The sequence below is a fragment of the Cebidichthys violaceus genome, unplaced genomic scaffold (assembly GCF_023349555.1).
Source record: "Cebidichthys violaceus isolate CVI_PGR_0920_01 unplaced genomic scaffold, fCebVio1.0.p SCAF_16, whole genome shotgun sequence".
In the NCBI taxonomy this organism is placed as follows: Eukaryota; Metazoa; Chordata; class Actinopteri; order Perciformes; family Stichaeidae; genus Cebidichthys; species Cebidichthys violaceus.
The window spans coordinates 12,539,134-12,553,434 of NW_027176329.1; the positions used below are offsets into that span (position 1 = coordinate 12,539,134).

Here is a 14,301-nt window from a genome sequence, read left to right on the forward strand (position 1 = left end):
AACAAGACAACAGGGTTGCAGCCAAGGGATTGAAAACAGTTGTTGGTGCATCAGAGGTTCTTCTAACAAACGGGGCGCTGATTAAATATGTTCACAATACAGCCCAGATATATATGGAAATACAAGGTCAAAATTTTGTTCTTTTGTCTTCAAAAATTACTTTTTTCTCAAAATGTTGGTATTGAACATGATTTTGCTGAAACACATATGAGCTATTTCAGTCCAAGGGTTTATAAATGCATGTAAATTAATTATCATTCAATTGAATATATGCCACAATCACAATTCAAAAGGTTTCTTCCCCCAACAAAAATGGTACAAAAGATGCCGACATGTGTGCTGACTCAACAGAGATAACATTAAATACGAAAAAGGATCAACAGGAGAATAAATATTTGAAATAATACAGAATGCCTGAGAACATACTGCATTCCATCATATGACTACATTTTGTGTTTTCTTTTAGACAAAGACATTTCCACCATTAATTGAGCCATTAAAAAACAACACAATGCAGGAAATATGTTTGATGTTTAAAATGTCCTGAGGGAGGACCCACAACCCCCCTTACCCCTCCATGTTGAAATGCCCCTGTGTGTTTATAATTAAAAGCATCATATCAACAAGTGACCGTGTAACATAAACAGTTGTGGCTGGTTATGTTTCCAGGGATTGTAGACGACAGGGACAGTCTGGCAAGTGAGCTTTGATTGATGACATTGAGGTGCACAGTCCGTAAAGGGGGGAGTCAACAGGTGAGGTCGTCCATGCATGTGTCTACGGACCTGGACGTGTGTGTGTGTGTGTGTGTGTGTGTGTGTGTGTGTGTGTGTGTGTGTGTGTGTGTGTGTGTGTGTGTGTGTGTGTGTGTGTTTGTGTGCAATATAATATCTGCCCAGGGAGCCGTGCATTAATGCGACTGTCGGAGCACATCAGCACTTCACACAGAACCAGTGCACAGCTGAGAGGGAGTTCACAGAGAGCCCGATGCATGCGTCTGCTCTTGGTTCTTTACAAGTATGCACGTGTGAGTAAATGCGCGCGGGGTTATGCACATGTACGCGCAAGCGCTTGCGTTTAAAGGATTGGGTTGTTGTTTTTTGCATTTGATGTGAGTGTTTGCATTGGGGTACGTGATAGGCTGACACATCCCTCAGACTGTGCAGCAGCAGGGTCTGAGACAAGGTCAGGACCCTGTCTGTCAAAACACACCAGCAGACACATGCAGCACAGATCCTCAGGGCAGGAGATACCAGACAGGGGAGAGGAGACAAGAATGAATAGATAAGAGAGCACAGCGGTTAGAGAGCGAGGGGGGGGGGAGGGATCGGGTGGAGGGAGAAAGATGAGGATGGAGGGCATGGCGGTACCAGGAGAAACAAGATGCAAGAGACCAAGGGGGGGAGAGATGCAAGGGAGTAAATGGTTAACATGACAGGAGGATGAGGGCAAAGCAGGGGATAAATCATTGAGAAGAAATGCGAGGAAGTCGAGAGACGGAGAGGCAGAGGAAATGACAAGAAAATAGGAGGTTACGGATAAGAGGATAATTGGGCAGAAGGGTATGCAAGGAAGGAGACATAGTTGAAGAGGCACACAGAATAGCCCATAAAGTACACAGGGAGGGGCAGAGGAAGAAGCGGGGAGGGAGAGGAGGAAAGGATGGGAGTAAGGAGTGCAGGGAAAGGATGGATGCTGGAGATGAAGGAAGCAAGGGATGAGTTACGTGACAATGGAGCAAAACAGCATGCAGAAGTAGAGAAATAGTAGAGTTAAGGGGACAATTTCAAGTGACATGAAGGACGTGAGGGGACAAGGAGGCAACTAAGCCTTGGAGAAAGAAAATAAGGAAGAGAAAAAATTAAATAATTGGCAGGGCTGAATGAAGGCAAAGTCGCATGACTTCATTCCATTTCTTCTTTTGAAAAGTCACAGATGTGACAAAATTGAAATAGCAAATGCAAAGCAGGTCTTTTTGGATGGGGGCTCTTTTTTGGGTATGAATTCAACGGTAAGACTCTTTTTCAATCATTTTCAAGATCATTCTGTGGTAGAGCACAGTACTGAGGATACATGTATATATATATATATATATATATATATATATATATATATATACGTATATATATATATATATATATATGTGTGTGGAATTGGCAAAACAGCTCGACAAAAAGGGAAACTGGGTTTGGCTTGTTAACATTCTCTTGGTATGAAGAAAGCTCAAGGAAGAAGAAAGAAGTGCAGAGGTAGAGAAGAGATGGAAGGACAACTGGGAGAAAATGAAAAGAGTAGAAGAAAGGTTGGGGGAGGGAGGGGAGTAGGGAAGAGGGGAGTGCAGGCATGCCAGTGTACCTGGGCATCAGCTGTGTGAAGGGAGGAAGAGGAGAAAGAAGAGGAGGAGGAGGAGGAAGAGTGGAGAAGGAGGTCGAAAGCAGCACCACGCTAGCAGGAGTTACATTGGAGGAGCTCGAGCAGACGCTGCTGGGAAAAAAACAAGGGGAGGGGGAGTGCCAATGTCAATTCTGGCTCTTCTCATTTCTTGAAAAAGATGGTCAGTCAACACAACTTTGGATCGATGAATAGAATCCTTTCTCCCAAATCTCATCATTCTAACCAGTGGAACATGATGGCTGCTGCCAAGAAAACATGCAAAAACTATGAAAACATTTATTCTCTATTTTGAAAATATATCCTGTCGTTTTTTTTTAATCACTTTGCTAAATTGGCTTCCAATTGTATGCTTTTGACGAGAATTCTGGACCATTTTGAATTTCACACTTCTGAAGAACCAGATGGCAGGAAGAAATGTGAAGATGCCAAAACGCTGAAGATTCCGGCCAAAATCTGTCACTGTCAGCTCAGCCTCATCAAATGTTAAATTTGGCAAGGATTGTCATCTTAGTTTCAGTCTTTGTGCCTGAGAGAATTTTGAAAGCGCGTTCCATTTTGAATGCATACTTTTAATTAATGGGATAGGTAGATTCACCAAAAATAAGAATGTAACATTTTCCCTGCATTAACCAATAACGCAAGTCAAATTCTATATTTTTGTTAGCATCAACAAATCCCATAAAAAGTTGCCATCATGGTTTGGGCTGACACAATTAGCACTAGCCTTTTTCTACTTGTACACTATGCATCTCAACGGGACATTTTTGCTCATTTTTCGAGAACAGGCACGAGCCCACTCGCTCAGGAACATTAAAGCAGAAAAAGGGAACGGATGCCATGTAAATGAAGCCTATTCACCGCCTGCTCTTTCCTACACCCGAATTCTCCTCCTCTAAAAATAAAGTGCAGTTATGGAAATAAAATGCATAATAGGTGAGACAGCGGGAATGGAATAGTAGATGACAGGTGAGAGTGAAGCAGAGTGGAATTAGGCCAGCAGAAAGGTATGTAGGGCAAAATACATGGAAAATTGGGCAATTTCAAAAAAACACTTTAAGTTATATCCCGTCATATGACTCTTAATAGGATTCAAAATGGTAACACCTTTGTTTTCTTCTATTGCATTGGGAGCTGCTGTGATTCCTGCTGAAGCACTTCCTCCCTTTTCTTGCACAAAAGGTAAAGACATCATAGCTTTAAGTTTGGCTTAAGAATCAACCACGATAAAGTAATCCCTTATTCATTTGACACTTATAAACAATAACTGGCAACGTATTTCCAAAACTGACACTGAGGCCTTTTGGAATGACAGCTTTCACATTTAAAATGGAAGATCTCTGTGTCTGCTGGTGAGGGGCTTCTTGAAACACGGAAGCACTGATCTGTGTGAGAAATGCAGGAAACTACACCACAGTGCTCGAGACCTTTTCTCCTGGCCTGTCCGTTTCTCCTTCGTCTCATTATTTTCCCCTTTCGAACCCCCCACTTTTTTTTTTGTCCCTGTGTCGCCAAGAGTGAGTGAATGGCCCTATGAAATGACCCTCTGCTTTACTTCCAGCCTCTATCTTTCTTCTTGATCTCCTCTCTATCTCCCGCTGATAACTTGTTACTCACTCGCAAGACGTAGACATACAGGCAACACACTCGATCAGAAGACACACACACACATGCTCGCCGGTGTGGCCGGTGAAGGGTGAACAATCCCCGCACTGACCAGTCAAGCCTGGGCTTCCTGAAGAATGTTTGGGCAATGCCCTGGAACTCTGGCTTTATCAAAGTCTGTCAGGCACCAATGGACTCTGTGTGTTTGTGTGTAAGTGATGGGACAAAGTGTCAAGATAAGGTATCAGTGAGATTATTTTTTGTCCCATTGGAATTTTCCTCCACGTTTATTCCCAGCATTATTAAGCATTGGACGTGGCAGCTGTAGCATCAGAAGTGCGACGGCATGGCACTCCAACGTTACACAACGTAGTATTTAGAAAGCTGCACTGGATGTTTTGGGTGTTAATTCTCTTGACTTTGAGTCAGAAGAGCCATTCTCTCAAGCTAAGAAAATGTCTTAAAATATTAGGACTGCACAATTAATCAAAATTTCATTTTAAATCGCAGGGGCGTGATATTCGTTAAAGACAAAATGTGTGTCAAAATATCATTTTAAATCAAATATTGTGATGCTGCAGATGTCCTGGCCTACACATCATACTCTAAAGACCTCTGCAAAAATCAAATCACGATTAACTTTTATGTTTTTCAATCAAAATAAGAATGATGTATTAATGATAATTCCCTCTAATATTGCAAATCATACTGTAATTGTAAAATTAGTCATGAGCTATCGCAATTACATATTTCTTCAAAACCGTTCAGCCCCGTTTCATATTACATCATTATAAGGCTGAGACTGGTGCCTTGTAAAGGTCTGGACACTGTCATACCTCAATAACTTTCCCCCTGTCCAATATTACAGGTATGAGGCCCAAGTAAAAGACATGATACTACAGCACCAAACAAGATAAGAGGTCAGTACTGAAGCCTGGACGCACATCTGGAAAAGATGGCTACCGTTACTCCTCCGAATAGGACTACGACGCATTCTGTCTCACATACGTTTACGTAGAAGACAAGAGACAAGTAAGCTGCTGGTGTGTTTTGGACTACAGGGAGAGAAATGCTTGAAAAGACGCAGAGAAAACCTGCCGCTGATGCAAACCTTCCATCAAAAGTGAGACACATGAGCCAGCTTTAGTGTGGCTGCCGTCCATGCGAATGCGTGCGACCGCCCGTGTCCCCGGCTTCACGTGTGTGCTGAGGGGACTCATTTGCATGCGTCTGAGCGAGCGGGGCAGATCGATGTAACCGAGACCCCTCCAGCTGTGACCGGGGGCTGGCTGTCTTTGCAAACACCGGAGCATGGTAATTGAGGCATCAAGCCATTCCCTCTTTGTCTCTATGCAAAACATGACGAGCGAGTTAATGGTCCAGCAGGGATGAACAATGCCGACCGCTTTCAATGAACGCAGCGATGGAAATAAAGGAGGGAAAAGATAAGCATTATTATTCATCACTAGCCTGTGTGCAGGGGGTGATGCTGCCTTCCCACAAAGCAACAGTGTGTTTAAATACTTGTGTGTGTGTGTGTGTGTGTGTGTGTGTGTGTGTGTGTGTGTGCGCCGAGAGTGAGCACATTTTTGCATATTCTGTGTATTTCTACTGCAATGCTGTTGCCTTCAGTGCTGCATGCGTGTACATCTATTCCCTTCTATTCCTTTGCAGATGCTTGACTGACAGCACCGGGTTGTATGGGGCTGCTGGTGGTGAATAGAACCAATTTCTACACCCGGTTGACTCCATCATCAGACCGTTTGTGTTTGTGTCGAATCGGTCTGCTGGTCTCTATATCGCAATCCCCTCTTTATAGAGGAAGGTAGGTGCATCCGTGGAATCGGCCTGCTTTGCTTCATCGGGATGACAGTTGGCACCAATGTAGATCTCTCTCTGTGTGTGTGTGTGTGTGTGTGTGTGTGTGTGTGTGTGTGTGTGTGTGTGTGTGTGTGTGTGTGTGTGTGTGTGTGTGTGTGTAGAGGATAGAACAAGAGAATGCACACAAACTATGCAAACAAATGCTTTCACAAAGTATCCGAAAAATCTCCCATGACAGATATCAGTTGAACGGCAGCCAAAGGAAATGAAAAAAATCAAACAAAAAAAACAATTGTTTTCTGGCCATAACTGTGGGGGAGTAGCAGATATGTGCTCCCCATGTATGTGCTTGCATGTGTGATGGTGTGTACACCACATACTGTGTAAGTGTGTGTGTGTGTGTGTGTGTGTGTGTGTGTGGGCGTGTGTGAGGCGAGCTGGCAGAATATAGAATTGGACAGGAGTCAGAGAGCAAAGTGGTTGGAACAGCGAGCAGAAATGCACTCCCACCCCGTTTATCTGCACAGCTGAATAAAACATGCAAGTATACGGCAAGATATACTCAGTGCAATAAACAGGACAATAAAACATGCATTAAAGCGCAGAGATTACGCTGAATGTCAGCATTGAATTGAAACGAGGAATATATTGAGTATCTGGTTGACTGATTGTTTGATTGTGTGTGACTTTGAGTTTAGTAGGATCATAAACCTCAAAGACAGATTCATTCATGTGATAATTGACGCAAAGACCGACAGAAGTAAAAACAAGGCTTTTGATTCACTGATTTGCAAGTTAGCCCCAACACAAACCTTCAAATTAGTGTAACATGGGTGAATGTTTAAATGTAGCCACAGCTAATTCTACTAACTGAAAGGAGTCCAATGTTGTGTGGCTATTTAACCTTAATCACTGCTGGCCTGTTTGGTTAGCCTCCTGTTTTCTTTGCAAACCTACGGGCCTGGAAGCCCTTTAAGGTGACACATTGTGATTCAAGGCTCTAGCTAGCTACAATATCGGCAAAGCGTTTCAGAGATGGAGGGAAAATGTTGCTAAAAGTTTAGCCTATTGCTAACCGTAGCCAAAGGAATAGCAACTTTTTCTGCAGGAGTTTCTGCCGTTGAATCAGGCTTTCACCATCCGAAGCACATCTGCGTTTGTAGAACGCAGATGTGTTGTAGCAGCGCCCTCGCTCTGAAATGACCTGCGATTGGCCAAAGTGTTCCGTCACGGGCTGGATTTGTTAAAGCCAAGAGGAGGTGCAGAAGTCTACTTTTCTCTCAGATCCCTTGAATTACATTATGCTGAAAGGTTGTTATGGGATTTTTGCCCAATGCCACCAAAAATATACTGCCTACCCCAGCTTAAAGCACCAGCCGAAATTCTGTTGGTTGTCTCTTTTCTGGTTGATTCCCTCTTTAGCAATTTAGTTGTACCTAAATTGAAGTGCTGCCACTTAATAAAGAAAAGAAGCTTCTCGCACTTCCTGCTGCAGTCTCAACGGTCACTTCCTGCCACCACAAAACTCTCCTAATTGAAAGATTTGTGATTTGATAAGACTGAGCAGTATGTTGAAAAATGAAGTCACATTAATAGTGGAGGAAGTCGTGATTACATGCAACTCCAACCATTTACTTTAAGTTAAATGCTTTAGCTGTCTCATCTTCTTAAGATCTTTTTTTTTTTTTAATGGAGTGAAATAATGAATCTCTCCACTCTTATTGTAAGCAGCACAAACAAGTTTTGAAAGGCAAACATATTGGTCTGAATAAACCATGCGTCAGCTGTTATGCAAGTGACACTGCTTTAACCTCTCTCTGATCCTCTTTGCTGTTTCACAATTCCCACTTATCTATGCGAAAACTAATTAGAGAGCAAAGAACTATGAACTCCTCGCCAAGAAAATGATCAAAGAAGTCTCTGACCCTTCCGCAGACAGCACCATTATCGTGCAGACTTCTTTATGTTGCATATTAAACGACTGGTTATCGTGTAATTTCAGCCATTCTCTCGTCGCTACTGCAGATTCCTTTCACAGAGGGATTTCCTCCTGTCACTGGATTACTGTAATCTGGATTATAGCGGAGTATCATGTGACAGTTGACTGAAAATATGATTGAGTCCGTGATCGAGTGTTTGCACACATGAGCGTGTCAGTGTGCGTTTGTGTAACGCGCCAAGGGAATTAAAAGCCGACAGAATGAATGAAGTGTAAAGTGGATGAAACATGTTTTTACGTCTGTGTATAAGTATCTACCTCCTCCAGATGAGCAGGCCAACTCCCATGGAGAGCAGCATGATGAGGGCGGCCACGGACACGACGACGATGATCACCACCGGACTCTGTTCGCTGGACGCCAGCGCCACTGGAAATGACAAAACACACCGATTACATATGGGCAAAAACACACAACTTAACTGAAATGGGTGTGCATCAGTTCGCTGGGCAAAGAACCACAGGCATCACACCATTAAAACACATTTTCTCACACCAGCATGCAGTGCATATATGTTCAATTACAATAATTCAGACCAAAAAAAAAAAGATTATTTACGATTTTTCATTTAGTACTGAAGCTGAAGTACTTCCCTTACATCACGTACGTTACATAACATACATACGTAGCTGTACTTAAGAAATACTTATTCATAATCAAATCAAAGACAGGACTTTCACCCGAGACCACTGTTCGTGTCCCATGTGACTTGTTTTAACTTGCGTAGGTAAATTTACTTACGTTATGGACTTAACTTCCGTCACTAATGTCACATGCTGATGTCGCATTACCTAAGTAATGTAACAAATGAACATATTTCAACCCAAACAATGATCTTTTCCTAAATTTAACCAAGTAGTTTTGTTGCCTAAATAAGTACTTTTGTTTGAAATCATAACGTTTTCCATGCGTATAAAACTGAAAACTTGGAACAACGTGCGCCTTTAGCTGATGCTCTCTAACGGTCACACAACCTTGTCAAACAACCTGTTCTGTCATTTAGGTATGAAGACGTGTTGGTATATTAAGTGGGGAACAAGAACAGGAGATGAGATCAAATAATAAGGCGATGACCTTCAGGGTCGAATGAATTTCATAAGAAGTTGATTAGAGTGGAGGGTAAACTGATGCTTTCCAATTTTCAAAAGAGTCGCCCTCCCCAAGCATGATTAATATTAAACTTGACCCTCCTATATCACACTGTTTGAATAGCGTTTGTACACAGTTTACTTCACTAAAGACTCAAAGGAACAGAAATTACACAATAATATAAGACACCATATGGTTCAGCAATGCAAATTGTACAGTTGTAGTAATACTACTTTGAATGAATCACATTATCTTCATCAGCAGATGGCAGTTTTGCAAGTTTGCCAGTTGTCATAGAATTGTAGATTTTTTACTAGCAATTCAAGGACTTGTCGTCCATGTTGGTTTAAAAATTCAGTTTTTTGTTGTCATCACTTGCACAATTATTGAAAATAGCAATAGTTTTGTCATCACGGATCAGCAATACTATACTATCTTGGAACACAGCACAGCATCCAGTGGCCATTCAATTTCTTCAGAAAACTAAATATTAATCTTCAACCTCTCAGTGTAAACAATTGTAGCTGTAGACCTGCCAACTCTTATTATTTCCTTACAATCAACCTAAAAATACCTATACTTGATTAATGCATTATTCCCTTGACAGTTATATGTACCAATCACACGACTGTATTGTGAATATTGTTTAAAATCTGTTTGCGTGCCTGCGTTTTGCACGCGGCCACTAGAGGCTGCTGTGTTGCTGCCTTGTGAGTGTGTCCGGTCATCACTCATTTGACTCTTGATCCAGCCTGAGGGCGAATAAAGAAAACTGAATATGCATTGTCCAAAAAAAGTTATCCTACAACTAAGAGCCCTCACCCTGAAGCAAAACAAAGAAATACGAGACCCCGTTTGCTTAAAAATGAATAAATAATCTTTGGTAGAGCTGGTCTTTGGCCAACTGTACAAGATGGTGGTCTCGGGCGAGTTACACTGTGAACAAATCCCTTTCCTGGGTAACTAAAACATTTCAAAACAAAAGGATTCATGAGAAGTACAAGGCTTGAAACCCACTTGCGCGCGCACACACACACACACACACACACACACACACACACACACACACACACACACACACACACACACACACACACACACACACACACACTCCCAACCAGACCTCGAGGTGACACAAGGGACACGGTATCAACACACACAAAGAAGCACCATTTCACAGTTTACTCGTAAAATCTTGCATCTTCACACATAATCTCAGACAGTCACATCCCCGTCCCCGTCCCTCCCCATCTCTCTCACTCTAGCAGTACACTTTATTGTGTGGGCTGGCCAGGTGCCTGCACAACAGAACCCCCCCCTATCCCATTGTGCCTGGCGGTACTGAGAGGAAGGAGTGAATAGAAAGTGAGGAGGAGAAGGGATGGGGAGGGGGGGCGGAGGCGGAGGCGTAAAACGGATACTCACACTCGCCAAGTGTCTGCAGCTCCAGGGGAGCGCTGTATGCTCCGTAGTCGATGGGTGGCGGAGAGGAGGAGGAGGACGACGACGAAGAGGAGGACAACAACGAAGACGAGGAGGAAGTGGCGGAGGATGCAGAGGAGGATGATAGAGGGGAGGAAGACAGGGGTGAGGAGGGGGCTGGCGTGGAGAAAGGGCGGATGAGGAAGACATATGTGGTGCCAGGTTTGAGGTTGTTGACGCTGATCCGTGTGGCGGCCGTCTTCACAGTCGAATAACTCTGATCCTTTTGTTCCTGCGGAGACAGAAAGTGCAGTGAGACGCAGAGAAAACTACAAAGAAAGAGAGGGGGGGGGGGGGGGGGGGGAGAGAACAGGAGGAGAAGTGAGACGAGTAGGTGGAATCCATTTGTGAGATGCCTTGTTCATTTCCATGGCACAATATATAGTGCTGGGAGCCGTGCGAGACAATTTTGTAACCGAATCAAGGGCTTTGGTAATGTTTCACTTATTGAGACAGCGGAACAGTGTTTCAAAGAGCCAGACAAAGTTTCCAGACAGTTTGCCAGGAGTTATACTTCTTTAAATGAAGAAGTAACACGCTTTGGAAATACGCGATAGAAAAAACAGACTGTAATTAATGCACTGCTCTATTCATTAGAGAGATCTTTACAAAATAAATCAAAGAAGGTGCTCGTTTGTTTCTCTCTGCGAGAATGACTCACTCACACAAGTGGACACGCTGGGGTCAAGAGAATAGACGACGCATCAACACAATCACTGCACTCATTGTCCGATATGTTTGTGTTTGCACTGCTTCGGTGGAATCCGCCGCTTCCGTCTTTGCACGTCATGCCTCTGCGCATCAATAAGATCACTCCAATTGAGCTTTGATGATAAATCAGATTTGTTTTTGGGAGCGTGCACAATGCTACATCCATGATCCTTTATGGCTTTAGGAACAGCACGGCACGACGAAAGCAGAACAAACGTCAGAGAGAGAGAGACGTGTGCAGAGTGAGACAAAGAGATTCACTGAGAAAGTGAATGGCAGCTACTTTATAATGAGTGACTCCTGTGGAGTGAGCTAATATAATACGTGACACAGAGGAGAGACGGACAGGGGACGATGGAGAGGAGACGATTGGTGGGAGGGAAACAACAACAGAGATGACACTTTGTGATATCGCCTTATGAATAAACGGCGAGTGAATCATCGTTAGTCATCGCTGGTGCTGGTCATCGCTGCCGTCGACAATGTGTGTGATCCAGATTAGAACACGTGTAAAGGAGTTCTAGTGTTGTTGAATGTTTAACAAGGGATTTTAGAAATATCAGTATTTGTGGGCCCATAAATAAATGATAAAAAAGGAGGAAGAGAAAGGCAATACACAGACTAAGTAAAGCCATATTTCATACTTTAATAGGTTCTTTGCTGCAGTGTAGTTGTATTGCCTTTTCATTTCATGGCCTGTCACCAATTTTCCTGTCTCACTCTCAGTTACTCTCCATCTATCCTTTGCTCTCTCTCTCCATTCATCTGCCTCCCTCGTTCTGCTTTTCTCCTCCATCTAGCCTCTTCATTTCATTTCTCTCCATCACTCTGCTCTTACAAGCATCGTTCCGCCAAGTCATCTGTCCCTAATACCCTCTCTAACCTTTTCTCTCCCTCAGTTATCACACAGGAACCTCATTCTTCCAACCTGCTCTGCTGTATACCTCTTGTTATCTCTCCTCTCTCCTCGCCCATCCCTCCTCTAAATCTTCCGCCATTTTATTTTTTTTGTAAATCAGTGGGAGTAGAGCAGTGAGGAGCAGGGCTTTATTAAATATGGTGAAGCATAGAGAAGAGGAGGAGGTGTGAAAATGGGTGCGAGTGTGACACAGCCAAATACAAAAGGCCAGGCGTTGCCAGAATACGCAGCGTATGAAAATGTAGAAGTGTGAGCGTGACAGCTGTGATTTACGTGCCTGACAGATTTACTGTGAAGACTATGGCTTGTTGACGGGGAGGCCGCAATCCGACTAAGTGCTATGTTAACTTAGGGTAATAAGGCCGATGAAATTACAGTGGTTATCCATAAAAGCAAAACTAAATGTGGCAGTAATATGGACTCAGGGTTTTACATAATTGGCCCTTGAAACTCACTAAAATAATACAATTATTTAATCTCATGGGAAGGATTGTAAAAATATCGATTTTCTCCAATGTCACACAACAATAGTCCACGTCCCGTAGTTCTCTTTGTGGTAAGCTTCTATTGTCCTAAAATGTATAATTTTCCAGTGTGGTACATTATCACTGATGATGGGATGGTATAATAGCATGGTGCACCCAAGCAAAAGGAAACAAATGGATGATGACAAATGACCATGATTTTGGTGTCTATGTGGTCACCACAACTGGAACCCGAATAATGGGTCTACAGGATTGTCAAGTCCGGTGCCAATATTGATAACTGAGAGTTAAAGAAAATATCAAATAACTGTTAATCATAACAATGCCATTGTATTCATTGTGTTTAAATCCAGTATTTCTCCACAGCTACAATGATATTATTAGTATTATGCTATTTGTAGAATTAGAATGCAGTGGTGACTGCATAGGACTTTTTCTGACTTGTATGATCCAAACATTTCTCAATAAATCCAGAGCGCTGCTGGATCCAAAAGTCAAAACGTATTGAAAAAAGTCATGCGTTTCTATCTCGCTCTCCTGCTTGCCCCATACAAAGGAGGCCCAAGTTATATTCCTTAAGAAAAGTTGATTTAATGCAGACTAGCTCATTTAATTCAAACTATTCAAAATTAGATATTTGTTGAGGGATATTTAAAAAGCTTTGTTTTAGGGTGATGATGCCACGCTCTTCTATCGTTCTCCATCAGTAAATTTAAAAAAACATTTGGGGGACATGTTTCAAAAGCTTAATTAAAAATTCTCCATACACAAGTCTGAACAACCTCAACACAATGAGACATCAACAAGCTTTTGATTAACAACTACCTTGAGATGTCAAAAAAAAATATTCCAAAAATTCATAATGGCGGAAAATCTAGTCAGGCAGACTTTTTGGGTCTAAGAGGCTTCTTTGGAGAGTGAATTGGGATGCATGTCATGAACCAAGTTGTGTGTAAATCAGACTCACGGCCTAGGAGTATGACTTTTCAAAGTTCAAAAGGAAAAAAAAAACATTGGATATCGTATTTAGAAGAGTTGGTTAGTGATAGAGCAAAAAAATAAACAATAATGTGGACTGACTCTTATGAACCAGTGGATTTACCTTCTCATAGTATTTGACCTCGTACTCAGTGCGGCTGCTGTTTGGGGAAGAAGGCTCCCTCCACACCAATGTTATGCTCTTCTGCTCGATCTTCTCTGCTCGCAGCTCACTGATCAGAGACCGGGCTACAAAGAGGAGAAGAGAGAGAGAACGAAGAGAGATGAGTTTGGGGATTCCAGTCTCATTCAATGTGAATACAGCAGCATGAGGAGTCTCCTCAGGGGCATCGGAAACAGTCTTTACTCTCCTGTATTTCCACAAATACACACAAAAGGGAGGGAAGAATGCTGCAAATTGTCTTTCAAGGAGGACATTGCCAGAAAGCAGGCATTGATATGTTGATAAATACATATTTGCAGTATGCCCTACTGTATTCATCTGGGTTGAGAGAGCAAAAGAAGAAGAAGAGACAGTCTGGGGAAATCCAACAAGGCTGTTAGGAGAGGAGAGGAAGAAAGACAGTGAATGAACAAGGACAGCAGTAGGTAGCAGAGAGGTACCGCATTCATTATTGAAGCTGATCTGTGTCAGAGCAGACAGCTTCATCGCACTCCATGAATGGACAAGCACTGCGTACCTTCTTTGTCTGAATGTATGAGTGTGTGTGTGGCATTGACCAGTGCCCAGGTCGGTACGTTGGGACTGACAATAGATCAATACCGATATGGATTGACTGACAAGTCTGTATCTACACAACAC

General features: G+C 42.7%; 1 protein-coding gene across 4 annotated transcripts in view; it reads right to left on the reverse strand.

Annotated features, from left to right (window-relative positions):
* LOC137872838 (ephrin type-A receptor 7-like) overlaps nucleotides 1-14,301 on the reverse strand; it is a 148,958-nt gene that overhangs the window by 18,768 nt on the left and 115,889 nt on the right. For 2 of the 4 annotated variants that reach the window (XM_068711303.1, XM_068711305.1), the window contains exons 6-9: nucleotides 13,603-13,727; nucleotides 10,329-10,617; nucleotides 8,075-8,183; nucleotides 2,356-2,484 (exon numbers count right to left, since the gene is read on the reverse strand). In XM_068711303.1, coding sequence (XP_068567404.1) covers nucleotides 2,356-2,484; nucleotides 8,075-8,183; nucleotides 10,329-10,617; nucleotides 13,603-13,727 — 652 coding nt within the window. The remainder of the gene's footprint in view (nucleotides 1-2,355; nucleotides 2,485-8,074; nucleotides 8,184-10,328; nucleotides 10,618-13,602; nucleotides 13,728-14,301) is intronic. The other 2 variants (XM_068711304.1, XM_068711306.1) reach the window with 2 other exon arrangements.